The sequence below is a fragment of the Danaus plexippus genome, assembly GCF_018135715.1.
Source record: "Danaus plexippus chromosome 29 unlocalized genomic scaffold, MEX_DaPlex mxdp_36, whole genome shotgun sequence".
NCBI lineage: Eukaryota > Metazoa > Arthropoda > Insecta > Lepidoptera > Nymphalidae > Danaus > Danaus plexippus.
The window spans coordinates 20001-34280 of NW_026869857.1; the positions used below are offsets into that span (position 1 = coordinate 20001).

General features: G+C 38.0%; 1 protein-coding gene across 1 annotated transcript in view; it reads left to right on the plus strand.

The window, feature by feature from the left end:
- The window catches only part of LOC133320505 (uncharacterized), a 3169-nt gene extending 529 nt beyond the window's left edge, over window positions 1-2640 (plus strand). The window contains exon 1 of the mRNA XM_061529097.1: window positions 1-2640. This exon is cut by the window's left edge and continues 529 nt beyond it. Within this exon, the coding sequence (XP_061385081.1) occupies window positions 97-1611 (1515 nt within the window). The 5' untranslated portion in view covers window positions 1-96 and the 3' untranslated portion in view covers window positions 1612-2640.
- Window positions 2641-14280: the final 11640 nt, after the last annotated feature.

The window sequence follows — 14280 nt, forward strand, 5'->3', positions numbered from 1 at the left end:
TTTAGTTAGTCTTAATCTTAGTTAGTCTTAGTAATAAAGAATTGTATACAACTTATACAAATTTATTTTATAAATTAATTGACGCCACCTCCAACTATGTTTACTCGCACACCACCAAAGAAAAGCATGAGCGCCGAACCGACAGCAAAACCGACAAAGTCTGCCGTCCGGAAGAGCATAGACGAGTGGGAGATTGGTAGAGCTCTTCCGGGTCTTAGCAGGACCATGATAAGCCCGAAGACATCGACAGCTTCAACATCGGCTGTGCAGAAACCGGAGTCACCTCCGAAGGACGTAACGCCGGGAGAGAAGAGCGTCTACAGGGCACAGGAGGCGAAGTCGGTAAGGATGTCGGCAATTAAACTAATCGGCCAGTCGAGAAACCTCAAAACTGAAATTAAGGAGGGCATATTAAAAGCCGTACAGAGGCTCTACGAGATCGTGAGGGAAGCCGAAGAAGACAACCTCATCAAGCAGGACGAAATAGACGAGCTGAAGGCCAGAGTCCCGGAGAAAGCCGACCTTACTCCGGTACCACAGAAACACCCAGATCAAGCAGACCAATCAGTATTGTTAAGGAGACTGGAGGAGCACAGCTCCTTAATCAAAGAGCACATGGCGACGCTAAAGGAGATGAAAAACAAAGAGAAAGAAAAACCTATTGTCAGCGAACCACCAGCGAAGACCGGACCAACAAACGAAAAACTGGAGGAGCACGCTATACTACTGAGGGAGAATACTGAGAGTATAAAAACTCTCCAAGAACATCTAAAAAGCTGCCAGGAGGAGGTGGTGGCCGCCAGGAGCTACGCGGGAGTCACGGCTGAGGCCCCTCCTCCCCGGCCTATTCAAAAAGCCCTCCACTCGGTAGTAGTGACCTCCATGGACAAGATGGATACCGGCGAAGATGTGCTAAACAAAATAAGGAAAACAGTAAATGCTAAAGAAGGATGGGTAAAGGTGGAAAGAGTAAGGAAAGCAAAGGACCAAAAAGTAGTGATGGGATTCGGCACTCAAGAAGAAAGAAAAAAGGTGAAGGAGAAAATTCAGAGAGAGGGTACCGGACTACAAGTGGAAGAGGTAAAGAACAGGGATCCCCTCCTAATTCTGAGAGGAGTCTTGTCCGCCAATACGGACGAGGACATCCGCAAGGCCCTCAGAAATCAAAATCGGGACCTGTTCAAAGACCTGAAAAAAGAAGACGAAAGAATAGAAATTAAATATAGAAAGAGAACAAAGAACCCGCTAACGGAGCACGTAGTCGTGAGCACCTCACCGGCTCTCTGGAATAGGGCCACAACCCTCGGAGCACTCCACATAGACCTCCAGAGAGTCAGGGTAGAGGACCAGACTCCGCTGGTCCAATGCTCGAGGTGCCTCGGCTACGGGCACTCGAAGCGGTTTTGTAAGGAGGAGACTGATGCGTGCAGCCACTGTGGCGGTCCCCATCTAAGAACTAGGTGCCAGGAGTGGGTTACGGGAGTCCCACCTGGATGCAGGAACTGCTTGAGGGCGAAACTGGGTGAAACAGCCCACAACGCCTTCAGCAGTACCTGCCCTATCCGGAAAAGGTGGGATGAAGTAGCCCGCTCGGCGGTAGCTTACTGCTAAGGATGTACCAGCAAACACGGTGGCAGCAAGCATGATCTCGTCCAAAACCTCTTTGTTCTCTAATATAGTAAAAATCGAACTGTATAATATAAATAAGCAAAGAAATAATGTATTCACAAACAGTGATAAAAATAAAAATAGGATGATAAGTGAAAAAATGAAATTAAAAATACTGTTAACATATTTTAAGAAATATTGTTCATCAGTATTAGATTTAAGACTAGCAATTAAGAATATATTATGTAAGAAAAGCTCTACTAGTTAAATAGTAACATTTAAGTTAGTAGAAATAAAATAGAAGTAAGAATATAGTATAGAAAATTACAGTTTAATAAAGCTAATAGTTAAGAAAAATAAGATGATTACTGGAGAGAAGGAAAATGTAACACTGTAAGAAGTTTGACAGTGTAAAATAAGATAGAAGTTAGACAGTGTAAACAAGATAGAAATAAAGAAATTGTTTTATAATAAAGAACCCGGCATACCCTGATATCCCGAAAATAGAAAATAAGAAAATATTAAGATAACAAATAGTTAGAATGGGAACCCACCCAAAGTAATGAAAGGGAAGAATGAGAGAAAAAATAAGTATGTTGTAAGAAAGGCCCTAACGAAAGCGAGAACTAGTATGAAAGAGAAATAGCTAAAACAGACTCCGACCACGTTGGAGGTGATAGACACAAAAAAAAAAAAAAAAAAAAAAAAAAAAAAAAAAAAAAAAAAAACCTAACCTAACCTAACCTAACCTAACCTAACCTAACCTAACCTAACCTAACCTAACCTAACCTAACCTAACCTAACCTAACCTAACCTAACCTAACCTAACCTAACCTAACCTAACCTAACCTAACCTAACCTAACCTAACCTAACCTAACCTAACCTAACCTAACCTAACCTAACCTAACCTAACCCAACCAACCAACCAGCCAACCAGCCAACCAGCCAACCAGCCAACCAGCCAACCAACCAACCAACCAACCAACCAACCAACCAACCAGCCAACCAACCAACCAGCCAACCAGCCAACCAGCCAACCAGCCAACCAGCCAACCAGCCAACCAGCCAACCAGCCAACCAACCAACCAACCAGCCAACCAACCAACCAACCAACCAACCAGCCAACCAACCAACCAACCAGCCAACCAACCAGCCAACCAACCAACCAACCAGCCAACCAACCAACCAGCCAGCCAACCACCCAACCAACCAACCAACCAACCAGCCAACCAACCAACCAACCAACCAACCAACCAGCCAACCAACCAACCAGCCAGCCAACCAACCAACCAACCAACCAACTGATAGTTGTGGTGGCAATCCTGGAAATCTGTAAGTTACGCTCATTTTGAATTTTTATCTCAACAAATTGCCTTCTTAACAGATCTTATAACGAAAGGCAACGAGAATACAAATTTAAAGCATGATAACACAGCACAGTCAAACGATTTAAATTTAGAGCGCCCTGTTGATGAATCGCCAAATCAACTAAAAATTTTATCGGAAATTAGTACAACAGTGAAAGATCCGGTTTTTGTAGAAGCAAATGATAAATACCTTCAAAAATTAATTGAGTTCCAGAAATTTTATTGTGATGATTGGTATGCTATTAGATTTTCGTATACACAAAAGAAATATTTAGCTGCCCCCGGATTTATAGAATTATCTATCAACGACGAATTAAACGTTATGAATCGGCAATGTTAAAGGATGATCCCCGTTCTTATTTATTAGAACGTTCGTTCGCTGGATTAACTAATGCCTTACTTAATCAAAAAGCGGAATTACATAAAACATTGCAGATACTTGTCAATTGGGCGAGTGAATCAAAAGAATCACTTACTCCAAATCATTGTTTGATAAAATCGAATCATTATTTTCAAAAGATTCCAACTATAGCAGGATAACGGATGACTTATTACAAATAGTGTGCGGTGGACGAGCAGATTTCATAAATTTACGAAGGGAAGCACTGTTAAGACAAATCACGGAAGAATTTCATAGTGATGTTATTTATAAAATACCCCCAAGTCGCGATGTTATTTATAAAATACCCCCAAGTTCAGAATATCTTTTTAACAGTGAAGCTATTCATGATTACCTTCAGAAAATAGGAAGGGTAAATAAATTACACGAAAACTCAAACAATGAGTCTAAACAAAAGTCTAAAGATATAAGTCTATATTATATCAAAATCCGAAAGCCTCTACTATTAAGCAACCGGATGACACCTTTCGGCAAAACTATTCGAAAAGGAGAAAACGGCCGCGGCAGCAGTCCAGCAGCCAAAGATTTATGTCAAATAAATTACGAGACAAAACTAAGTCCCGGAAATCTCAGCTTCAGTCCTCAATTAAGCATAAAAGTAGCGAATGACAATCTGAGATTTCGAGGAGATTGTCTGAAACAATTTCAAAATGTTTGGAGCAATTTTGGGCTCCAGAAAAAATTTGCAAACTATTAAGTGGTGTTCCAATCCCCTTTTCCCATCAGCCTCCTCTCATTTATTCAAATCAAATAGTCAGGCGATATTAGAGAACAAAAACTACTTCCGATATGTCAGCGGAAATCAAAAGCATAATAAAAACAGTCGTGATCGAACGTGCGGAGCCATCTCCCTTTCAACGTTCTTTTTAGTGCCCAAACCCAACGGTGGGTTTCTCAACGACTGAACATGTTGGTGAAGACAAAATCCTTTCGCCTTTTCAATCATTTTCGAGGGCCAGCCTTTCTGCAGCTCGAAGATTAGATGGTAAAATTTGATATCAGACAGGCCTATTTTCACTTTTCGATATTGTAACAACATCGACGGTTCTTAAGGCTCAATTACCAACAAGATCCGCATCAACACCAGCTGCTACAAATGACCTGTTTACCTTTCGGCCTTGCATCGGCTCCAAAAACGTTCGCATCCTTAACCAATTGGATAGCAGAATTGAAGAGAAGTCACGGCATCATTTGCATAATATATCTTGACGATTTTTTGCTTGCGAACCAGACCAAATCGGCTTAACAGGACGATATAGCATGGACGCTAAAAATGATGAGGACTCTAGGCTGGATGATAAATATTCAGAAATCGGTGTCTTAACCCCGACGCACTGCATCGAGTTTCTCGGCATAACGTGGGACACAAAACGAAACACAAACTCCCTGTCGAGGCAGAAGTGCTTAACTTAAGTAAGGCACTTCTATATCTGCTCAAACAGAGCAAATGGTCTCTCCGACAATACCAGTCCATTATGAAGAGACCCAACTTTGCGAGTTTTGTAACTCACAGGGGTCGGCTTCACTGTCCAACACTGCAGTACTACAGTCGACAGTTGCTAAAAAAAAACTCTCCCGCACCGCCGCATGAGTATCCCCCAACCAGTAAAGTCGGAATTGGAATAGTGGCTGAAAGAAATAGCAGGGTCAATACCGATTCAAGTACCTCAATTAACCAACCTTTTGACTACAGATGCATCCAACACAGGCTGGGGTGCACAGCTCAACGAAATCAGCATATCAGGAGCATGGAAAAAACGTCAACAATCTTGGCGTGTGAACAAAAAAGAAATGTTTGCTGTCTTAGCAGCTATTCAACTCGAACAGGATCGCTTGCAAAACTCACTGCTGTATATACCTATTAAGTGTTTGAAATTGTATCTGTCATTTTATCGTATTCTTGTTTTAAGTGCTTTATTTCAAATACTGTGGTGTATCGATTAAATAAATAAATAAATAAATAAACTCACAAATGCTTCTTCAGATCGACAACAGGACCGTTGTATCATACATAAACAAGGAAGGAGGTACTCGGTCTCTGAAGCTTCTGGAACAAACTCGGCGGCTTCTATCGGTTCTAGACAAAGTGAACATACTTCTAATAGCACAATATATACCGGGCAGATACAATGTAGAAGTCGATGCATTGTCCCGTCAAAGGACTGGACTGGCCCCGAATGGCACTTGACAACAGAAGCAACCACGAAAATATTCCAAATGTGGGGGTGTCCAGAAATAGATTTATTCCCATCGAAAACGGCCCACGTAGTTCGGACATATGTAACAACAGACATTCAAGATCTAGATGCTTACTATCACAATGCCTTTTGTCGCTCATGGGGTTACAAACTAGCATGACTATTCCCACCCTCCAATGTAATCCCCAGGGTACTTGCTTACTTGAACCAGGCCAAGGGACTGTATATTATAACAGCTCCGAAATGGCAAAAGGTGTTTGGCAATCAGACCCTCAGAACCGAGCCATATGTCCCCCATAGTTAATTACAGATCTGAATCGTGTCCTTTTAGACACACGAACAGGGACACACACAACGGAAGTTCAAATATTAGAACTGGAAGCTTGGCTGATTTCGGGTGTCAGGAAGTTTTAACAGGATGGACGGAGTCTGAGCAACGATTGCTTCGGTCAAGCTGGAGAGATTCTACATTGAATACATATAAACCAGCATGGATAAGATAGAAGAAGTGGTGTGATTTAAATTCAGTAGATCATAAATTTCCGAACTGAAGTCAAGTGGCGCGGTACCTAGCTCATCTTCATTGTGATATAGGTCCGGCATATAGAACTATTCTTGTTCATAAATCGGTAATTTTACGCACTTAAATAATAATATATATTTATCGTCGGATTTCTTTATTAACTATATTCTAAGAGCAATATCAATCTCACGCGAACAATCGGCAAAGCCACCTATCCGGAATCCAAAAAAGCTATTGGATTATATGAGTTCGCACAATCCTAATGGAAATAGCCTTGACGATGTTTCAAGGCATGCCGCGACCCTTCTGTTACTTGCTTCCGGTCGTAGAATTCATGATGTCACGCTCTTGCGAATTGATAATCGGAGTTTATTATATGAGGAAGATGATTTGACCTTTTGGCCAGCTTTTAGTTCCAAAACCGACAATGCAAACCATAGGCTATCCGGATGGAGGTTAAGACTGCATCCCATTCAAAACTTGAAGACAAACTTTTGGATTAAAAGAGTATTGACTCTGAGTTCGGATCGACGAAAAGATTTAAATCACTTATTCATCACACCAGAGGTGTGGTGAAACCAGCTTCGAGAACAAAGATTGGTGATGGGTAAAGTCACTTTTAAAAGATGCTGATATTGAAGCTTCACCAGGCTCAGTAAGATCAGCTTTGGCTTCCCTTAATTTCATTGAAAGCTTTCCTATAGATCAAATACTAGCAACTAGTAATTGGATAATAGTTCACACTTTTCAAAATTTCTGCCAGAGGGAATTAATTGATTATAATTTACATAATTCGAGCTCATCATCTGTCTTTATCTCATTATTTCAACCCAGTTCATTGAAATCTAATACATAAATCAATCTAATGTTAATTAAATTTAATCAGTCGTTTAAAAAATTACAAACGGTTTATTTCTTTATTTTTTATTTTCACCTAATCTACTGCACATCATAGCGTCAACAATTCTATAAAACACCAGGAGATAACAAACATATCACTCAAGATGGATTCCGGATATTGATACGACACAAATAATAGAGAGTTTTACCTTAAATTAAAACTTACCCATTATTTTTTCATCAATATCCGGAATCCAGGTAAAATCAACCTGGTGCATCATGAGTCTTGTAATGAAGAATATCCATGAGTTGGGTGTTTTATATAAGTCTCAATATAAAGTGGCGCCGCCTATACAGAGAGGTACTAAAACTGCTGGCAAAAGGCAGAAAGATGGTCGCTTGACTCTAGATGGATTACGGATATTTAAAAAAAATAATAATAGGTAAGTTTTAATTTAAGGTAAGTCTCTCTATTTTTTCCTGTAATAACTGGTCTTCGTTATCGCTAAATATCAGAACAATCTGTTCTAAATGTGTAAATTGACATAATTCCTAGTTCCTTCTCTTTTTTTACTTCTACTTATATTTGCAACTAATGCTGATTACCTACTATGTCGTCTGAGTCCCCCGATCCGTAGTCAGGCTCACATGATTGTCTTATTCCGTTAGTAATTTATTATCGTCATCTTGAAGTGATTTTATTGCGTTATTAAAATATATCGCATCTGAGTGATCAAGACTACCGACTTTGATTTGATGCTCAGAAAGTATTGGTTTGCAGTGTCTCAAGTATTTATATGAATGATTCAGCGGAATGTTAAGAGTATTATTTTTACTTTTTTTGGTATATTTCCAAGTGTGGCAGGCGTATGTTAATGAGGGTAGTAGGCAGGTGTTCATGATTTTCGTTTTCATTTGTATGGTCATTTTACTTCTGAGTATTTCTTTGAAACTCCAAAACTTTTTCTGTGATGTTGTGACATGAGACTCTTCTCTTTATTTCTTGTTCGTTGTTTAATGAAATTTGCTTTCCCAGGTAAATGTAAGTTATTATGATGTCACTGGCGCTTCCACCGGGCCTGGGGTTTTCTCTGTTTTAGTGTTTTAATCCCTTTAACCACTTCAGAGTCGTTTACGCTTGCTCTCGTCTGTCTTGTATTTGCGTCTGGTAATTCAATGCATATTGACTCCGTGTGCTGTATAGTTTCTTATACAATTTTGTCGCTATTTTCAGAATTTCTGTTCTTTTTTGGGTATTTTTTGTTTTGCCTTTCAACTCTTCAATCCACAGTTTATGCCTCCTCAGTTCCTTGTATGCCTTCTTGGCACTGTTTTTTATGTTTTTCGATTTTTTTCAGACAGACAGATTTGACAGATTGACTCGACAGATTGTTCTCCTGCGCAAAATCAATGAGACTCAGAACTCTAGTTGGTCCGACAATCGTGACAACCAGATCTTAACAACTAGCTTCGCGCCTATTTTCGTGCTCATCGGCTTTACCTCCGTGCTTAAAGGAAAAGAACTCGTGTAGAAGAACTAGAGAATAGGCTCTATGAGAGTTAAATAACTCTACAAACCACGAGGAGATGCGAAGCTTACGTGACATGCTGTAATATATGATGATGAAAATGCTTTAATATACCACATGACGACCAACATGAAAGGTAATGCTCTGCTATGGTTTGAACACAAACAAAACATCGACATGACCTGGAGTGATGGAAAAAGATACTAACTAACAAACGTCAGGAGACAGAGTTTTATAAAAAAAGCCAGCTCTAGGGGAGCTGTGTGAGTTAAGGACTATACAATCTGTGCCGTCATTATTTCTACCATGAGCAATCCGCTTTTGAAAGCTGAGGCCTGAGGTGCGGGTGCTAGAGACACATGTTCTTTACTATTTAACGGATCCTGTAGCAAAATCATCATAATTTAATAATATTTTAAGTTTTGAAGAAGATAAAAAGCCCGAATGTTTATTTTTTATGTGGACGCAACGGTCATTAATTTTCGTAACGCAAACAAATGTACGATGTAGTAATCAGTGGCGTGCACACTATAGATGCAAATAAGCACTGCATACCCTACTCGTATAACAAGTAAACTTATATTGTTTAATTCTTACTTGCATAATTTTAATCATACATTACGAAATACAAATGTTTAGGGACATTTAAAATGACATTTGATTCACGATTTGTTAAAAGTGCCATCTATCAATGTAAAAACGAAACATTATCGATCGGCCGTTGCTAACTGCTAGCGCCGCTATGCAGCCGGAGCGGCGGTGGGCACAACTACTCTGTGCTTATTTTCCATATAAAAAATCTCAAGGACGACCTACAAATCCCGTGTTGTGTGCAGAAAATGTTTGCATGTCTTATGGTTCGAGAGCCACTGCTTCTTTTCCTATTCTTTTAAGATGTCATAGAAACTATTAATTGTCAATTGAAACGGGTCTCTCTGACTGGTCGGTAAACTATTCATATATTTTTTTCGCCATTTTGTTATTATTGAATATTGTCATTTGTCTTTCTAAGCGCAAGTGAATAAGTTTTAATTAACTAATGAGTGTATTTATTAACGAATTATAGTAAATTATAGCTGTGAGCTCTGTGCTGGTGATGTGTGTTTATCGAACTTAATTACGAGTAGATTTTCCATATTGTCGTTTGATATTACAATTAAGATAATTACAAAGGGAAGGTGTGTGACCAGTTGAGAGTGAACTAAAAGAAAGGTAATGTTATTCGTTTAAATAAAAAGTATTATGATGGTTTTAATAAGCTAGCAGGTTGTGTACATACATACATTACTGTGTTTTCCTTGTTTGTTGTTTTAACATAATAATAATAAGAATGTTTGGATCTCCACTGGATATTCCGATTTAAATAACTTTTATAAAGCGGTGATGAACAAATGGTAATGGTTTTAAGGTACTTTCGTGGCTCAGAGGCAGTTGAGAGATTTATAATATATGCATGATTCTTCATTTAGGTTTATACCGCGTAACTTGGTGGGCGAACTAATAGAGTTTTTGAACGCACGCTTAGATGTCATCAGTGTCGCTGCTGTCAACACTATAGTTTCTTTCAAAGAACACGTGGTGACAAAATTGTTTCGTTTATTGTTTAACAAGACTAACTAATAAAAGTAGGAATAAATAAATAGCTTTAAATGTTGTTTCCTTCACAGGTTTCTACATTTACAATAATTACTTTGACAGAACTACGGTGTCGTGTAATTTATAGTTATTATAATAAAACATATCTGTCACAGAAACGCAATTAAGTTTTTATTCCTACACATCCATTGGTAGTGTGTTAATACACATTATATATATGTCGGAGCACCGAGCCCATTAGGGTCTTGTGAACCACTCATATTGCAATCCAATGATTAAAACTTCAATACACTTTGCAATAACTTTATTTCACTTGTCACTATTTGATTAACACCACGAAAGTAATTTACTATTATAGAATAGCAATTATGAATTTGAGCCACGTGGATTGGCGAGTGTGCGTCCAACACCGTGTCCAAGTGAACACTGCCCTTACAATGCGACTGCTCCCATTTATATACCTTGGTGACTGCTACGAAGTTGGCGCCACTAGCAACCCCACTCGACAATCTAACTGACGTTAGCGTCGGCTCTTAGCAAAATTAAAATAAATTGAGTGTCTTTTTAAAATTACATTTGTAATATTTATCAACTAAATATAATCACATAAATAAACGAACACAAAAGAAATATAATCAAATAATTTTCTTAAAATGAGGTAGTTATATGATATTTTAAATTTAGGTAGGGAGAGGAGCTTGGACAGTGGAGGTGAGCGTTTAACGCGCGTTAGTTAGGGGCCCCTTAAACCTACACCTGGGTCGCAAGTCCCACGCACTGTTGAAGCTCCACTCCCTGCAACGCGATGGACCCGGCACCCGCACGGTGAATCCATTGAATGCTAAGAGGTTTCGTCTCTCTTTTTAAAAACTACATACTCCCGACATTTCGGTTACTTTGCAGCAAACGTGATCACGGCAAACATCTCGTCTGCCCGAAAAATAATAAATTACGCGTAGTGATCCGAAAATATTAGTTTCATTTAAATAAATACTTACGAAAGACCTCATTATTATAAATTATGATGATTATTGTTTTTTTTGTTGTCAAGCATGTTCTGCCTACCCTACCCCCAATCTCTGTGCACGCCACTGGCAGTGACTGCAATAAAAATGTTATAGAACGGATAATTACAGATTTGAAATGTGTGGTTAACGAAATTAATTACGAGGACATTTTCAATTGTCGTTTGAATTTTGAATTTGTCGTTGTCGTTTGTTGTTGTTTGATGAAAACATTAAAATAATTACAAAGGGAAGGTGTGCGACCAGTTTAGCTTTAACTAAAAAAAAAGGTAATCTTACTCGTTTAAATAAAAGGTATTATATTTGAAATAAAATAGGTTACAAAAAGAAAGAGCATTCGTTTAAAAAAAGTCGATCAATTCCTAATAATTATAATATAGTATTATTAAAACGGACAAAATAGAGAAATATATATATAAATAATGACAGACGAATATAAACCTGATAAAATACTGTAGTCATTAAATATAGTCCCGTCTCAAAAATGATATCAGTGAAGAAGTATTTGGTTAGATCAGTACAGGTAACATTACCGGTGAAATTAATATGTATACTTACACTTACCGTGTAGTAAAACAGCCGCCAGCTCACTGCTTCCACATAAAACATCGCACAAAATGAATTTTATATTACTGCTTACTCTTACATCCGCGCATAAAATGAATGTAACCCTTGTCACCTTCCATCGGTTATAACAAAAGGACATACTACCTACAAATGTCACTTAAAAAAATGAAGTAAAAGAAAGATAAAATAAGTTATTTCTCGTATAACCTAGGCGAAAAATTAAATAAAAATTAAAAAAGAGAGTCTCCATGTATGTGTGGCCATTGATCCAATTTGGAAAGCATCCTGGCGTGTCCGGTGCATAAAACAGGAACAGATAAATTAATGTTTATTGTGAGCTATGTACTATTATATTCGAGTGTAAGTCTGTTACGAGGCCGTAAGATGCTGTCAGTGTGGCCGATCGTTAAACTTATTTGTTTGTATATGTTATGTAAAGTTGCGCATTAATAACATGAAGCGAAGTTTGTCTAAGTAAGTCTGCAGTAAAATTTTTATAAAATAAGTTGTTCTTTACACTAATAAGATTTCTGCAATGATTCCAATCTAGACTTTGAATTCATTGAAATAAATCTTTCGTATTTACCAACCGACTATGTTAAACATCTCGTCGCGCGTGATCACGGCTGCTGAAAGGTAATCGAAACGTCGGGATTGAGTAGTTTTAAAAATAGTAAAACACGCGCAGGAAATCCGAAAGGTATTAGTTTATTTCAATGAATATTCGCGAAAGTCTCGGAATCTTATTATTCAGATTATTTGAATTTGAAAGCTGAAAATATAGATTGTTATGTGGTTAGAGGCTTCTCAATACGAGGTAGAAAACTTTTAAAACAGGAAATGTCGAGTGTTAGTAATAATTACTTATAATAATTTAAATTCTGTTCGTCATCCTACGCTTCACGTTATTTATATTCTGATGTCTATTGGTAGTTCTCATGACACGGAACTAGCGCCACCTGTCTGAGTATTTGTTATAATAGTGTTAATCAATGTTAATAATGTTTCTGAGCAGTAATTTAAATGTCCAAATACTCAACGATTGGTTTTATAATTTTTTATTAGAGGCTTAGAATGTTTTACGTAATGTTCAGTGTTTTATTATTTCATGGACTCTTATGAGGGAAACTGGCGCCCTCTGTATGATATCGTAGCTTACCCTCACATAAATATGTCACCTTGAATATTATAAACAGGAGGTAAGTGCTGGACTGGGGATTCTGTTACGAGTTGTCCGGCAACAAACATCTAAGTGGAAGTACTGCCTAAAGTTATTTCTAACATTACAAAAACAACAACAACAGAAACTTATAATTTGTAAATCTGAGTTTAAATAAAGACAGGCGCGCATTAAATAAAAGCATTAGTGAGATAAGAGTAAAGCAGGAGTTTTTACTCCGACTCTACGACTGTCGCCGGTCGCGCGGCTCAGACCCGCGGCGCCTCCGTACTGAATGGTTGTATGCAGCGTTGTTCATTTTCGCGATATAATATCGTCGTTGAATATTTTTTAAACACCGTTTCATTTTGTTTTAAGGGTAATATTTTGGTTCTAATAATTAAACAATTATTAACACTTTTATTTGTTACACTTTACCAGTAGTAGTAAAGGGAACTAGACCAGACATTGTTAAGTCTTGCCTTAAAAGTTGCCCATTGCGGAAGTTTGCTAACATCTTAAAATTAACTACAAATATTTGAGCACATTTGGGGGAGGTAGTATAACATTTCTTTCAAAGTTACTTTTAATAGGAGACGGGAACGTATCTCATTTTGAAAATAAAATTGTAATTGATCGCGATTTAGAAGAAAGAATGAGTAATATTGAGGACTTCATATAGAAAGTTTAGCCTGAAATAAAGATCATCAATGGATGTGTCAAAAGGCAATATTGGCGGCGAGAAAGAGTAGCGTGGACTAAATTAACGACCTAATTTTAAGTTAACTTCCAGGAGACATAGTTACCTACACATGTTTTGATAATGTAATGGATCAAGATAGGGTCCAATACCCACAGGAGTTTCTTAATTCTTTGAACCGAAGTGGCCTTCTCCCATATTCTCTCAAGTTAAAAATAGGTGCCCCAATAATTTTATTTACAAGTCTAAACCACCAAATTTATGTAACGGGACCGGAATTCAAATCAAATTTCTACGCAATTACTTGAAAGTTGCAATAGTTTTGGCTGGTCCAGTAGCAGGTCAGACAGTGCTTATATCTCGCATCTCAATGATTCCTAATGATTTACCTTTTAATTTTAAAAGAATTCAATTTCCCGTTCAGCTATCTGTCACCGTTACAATAAATAACTCACAGGGGAAACATTTAAACACTTGAGAATCGATTTAAGTCAAGACTGCTTCCCGCGCGGCCGACTACATGTCGCGTCGTCAAGATCGAGTTGCGGAGAAAACCAATAGGTTCTGCCGCGAGAGAAAAAAACTAAAGATATAACTAACGCAGACGCACTTTAAAATGACTACGTTCTTTACAAAACTGGAACTAAATTGTCTAAAATAATAACAGAAATTGACGCGGATGAAGTCGTGGCTATAATTTATAAAGCTGAGGAGGTTGTTTGCAAAAATACATATAATACATAAAAAAACTATTAAACGCAGACGAA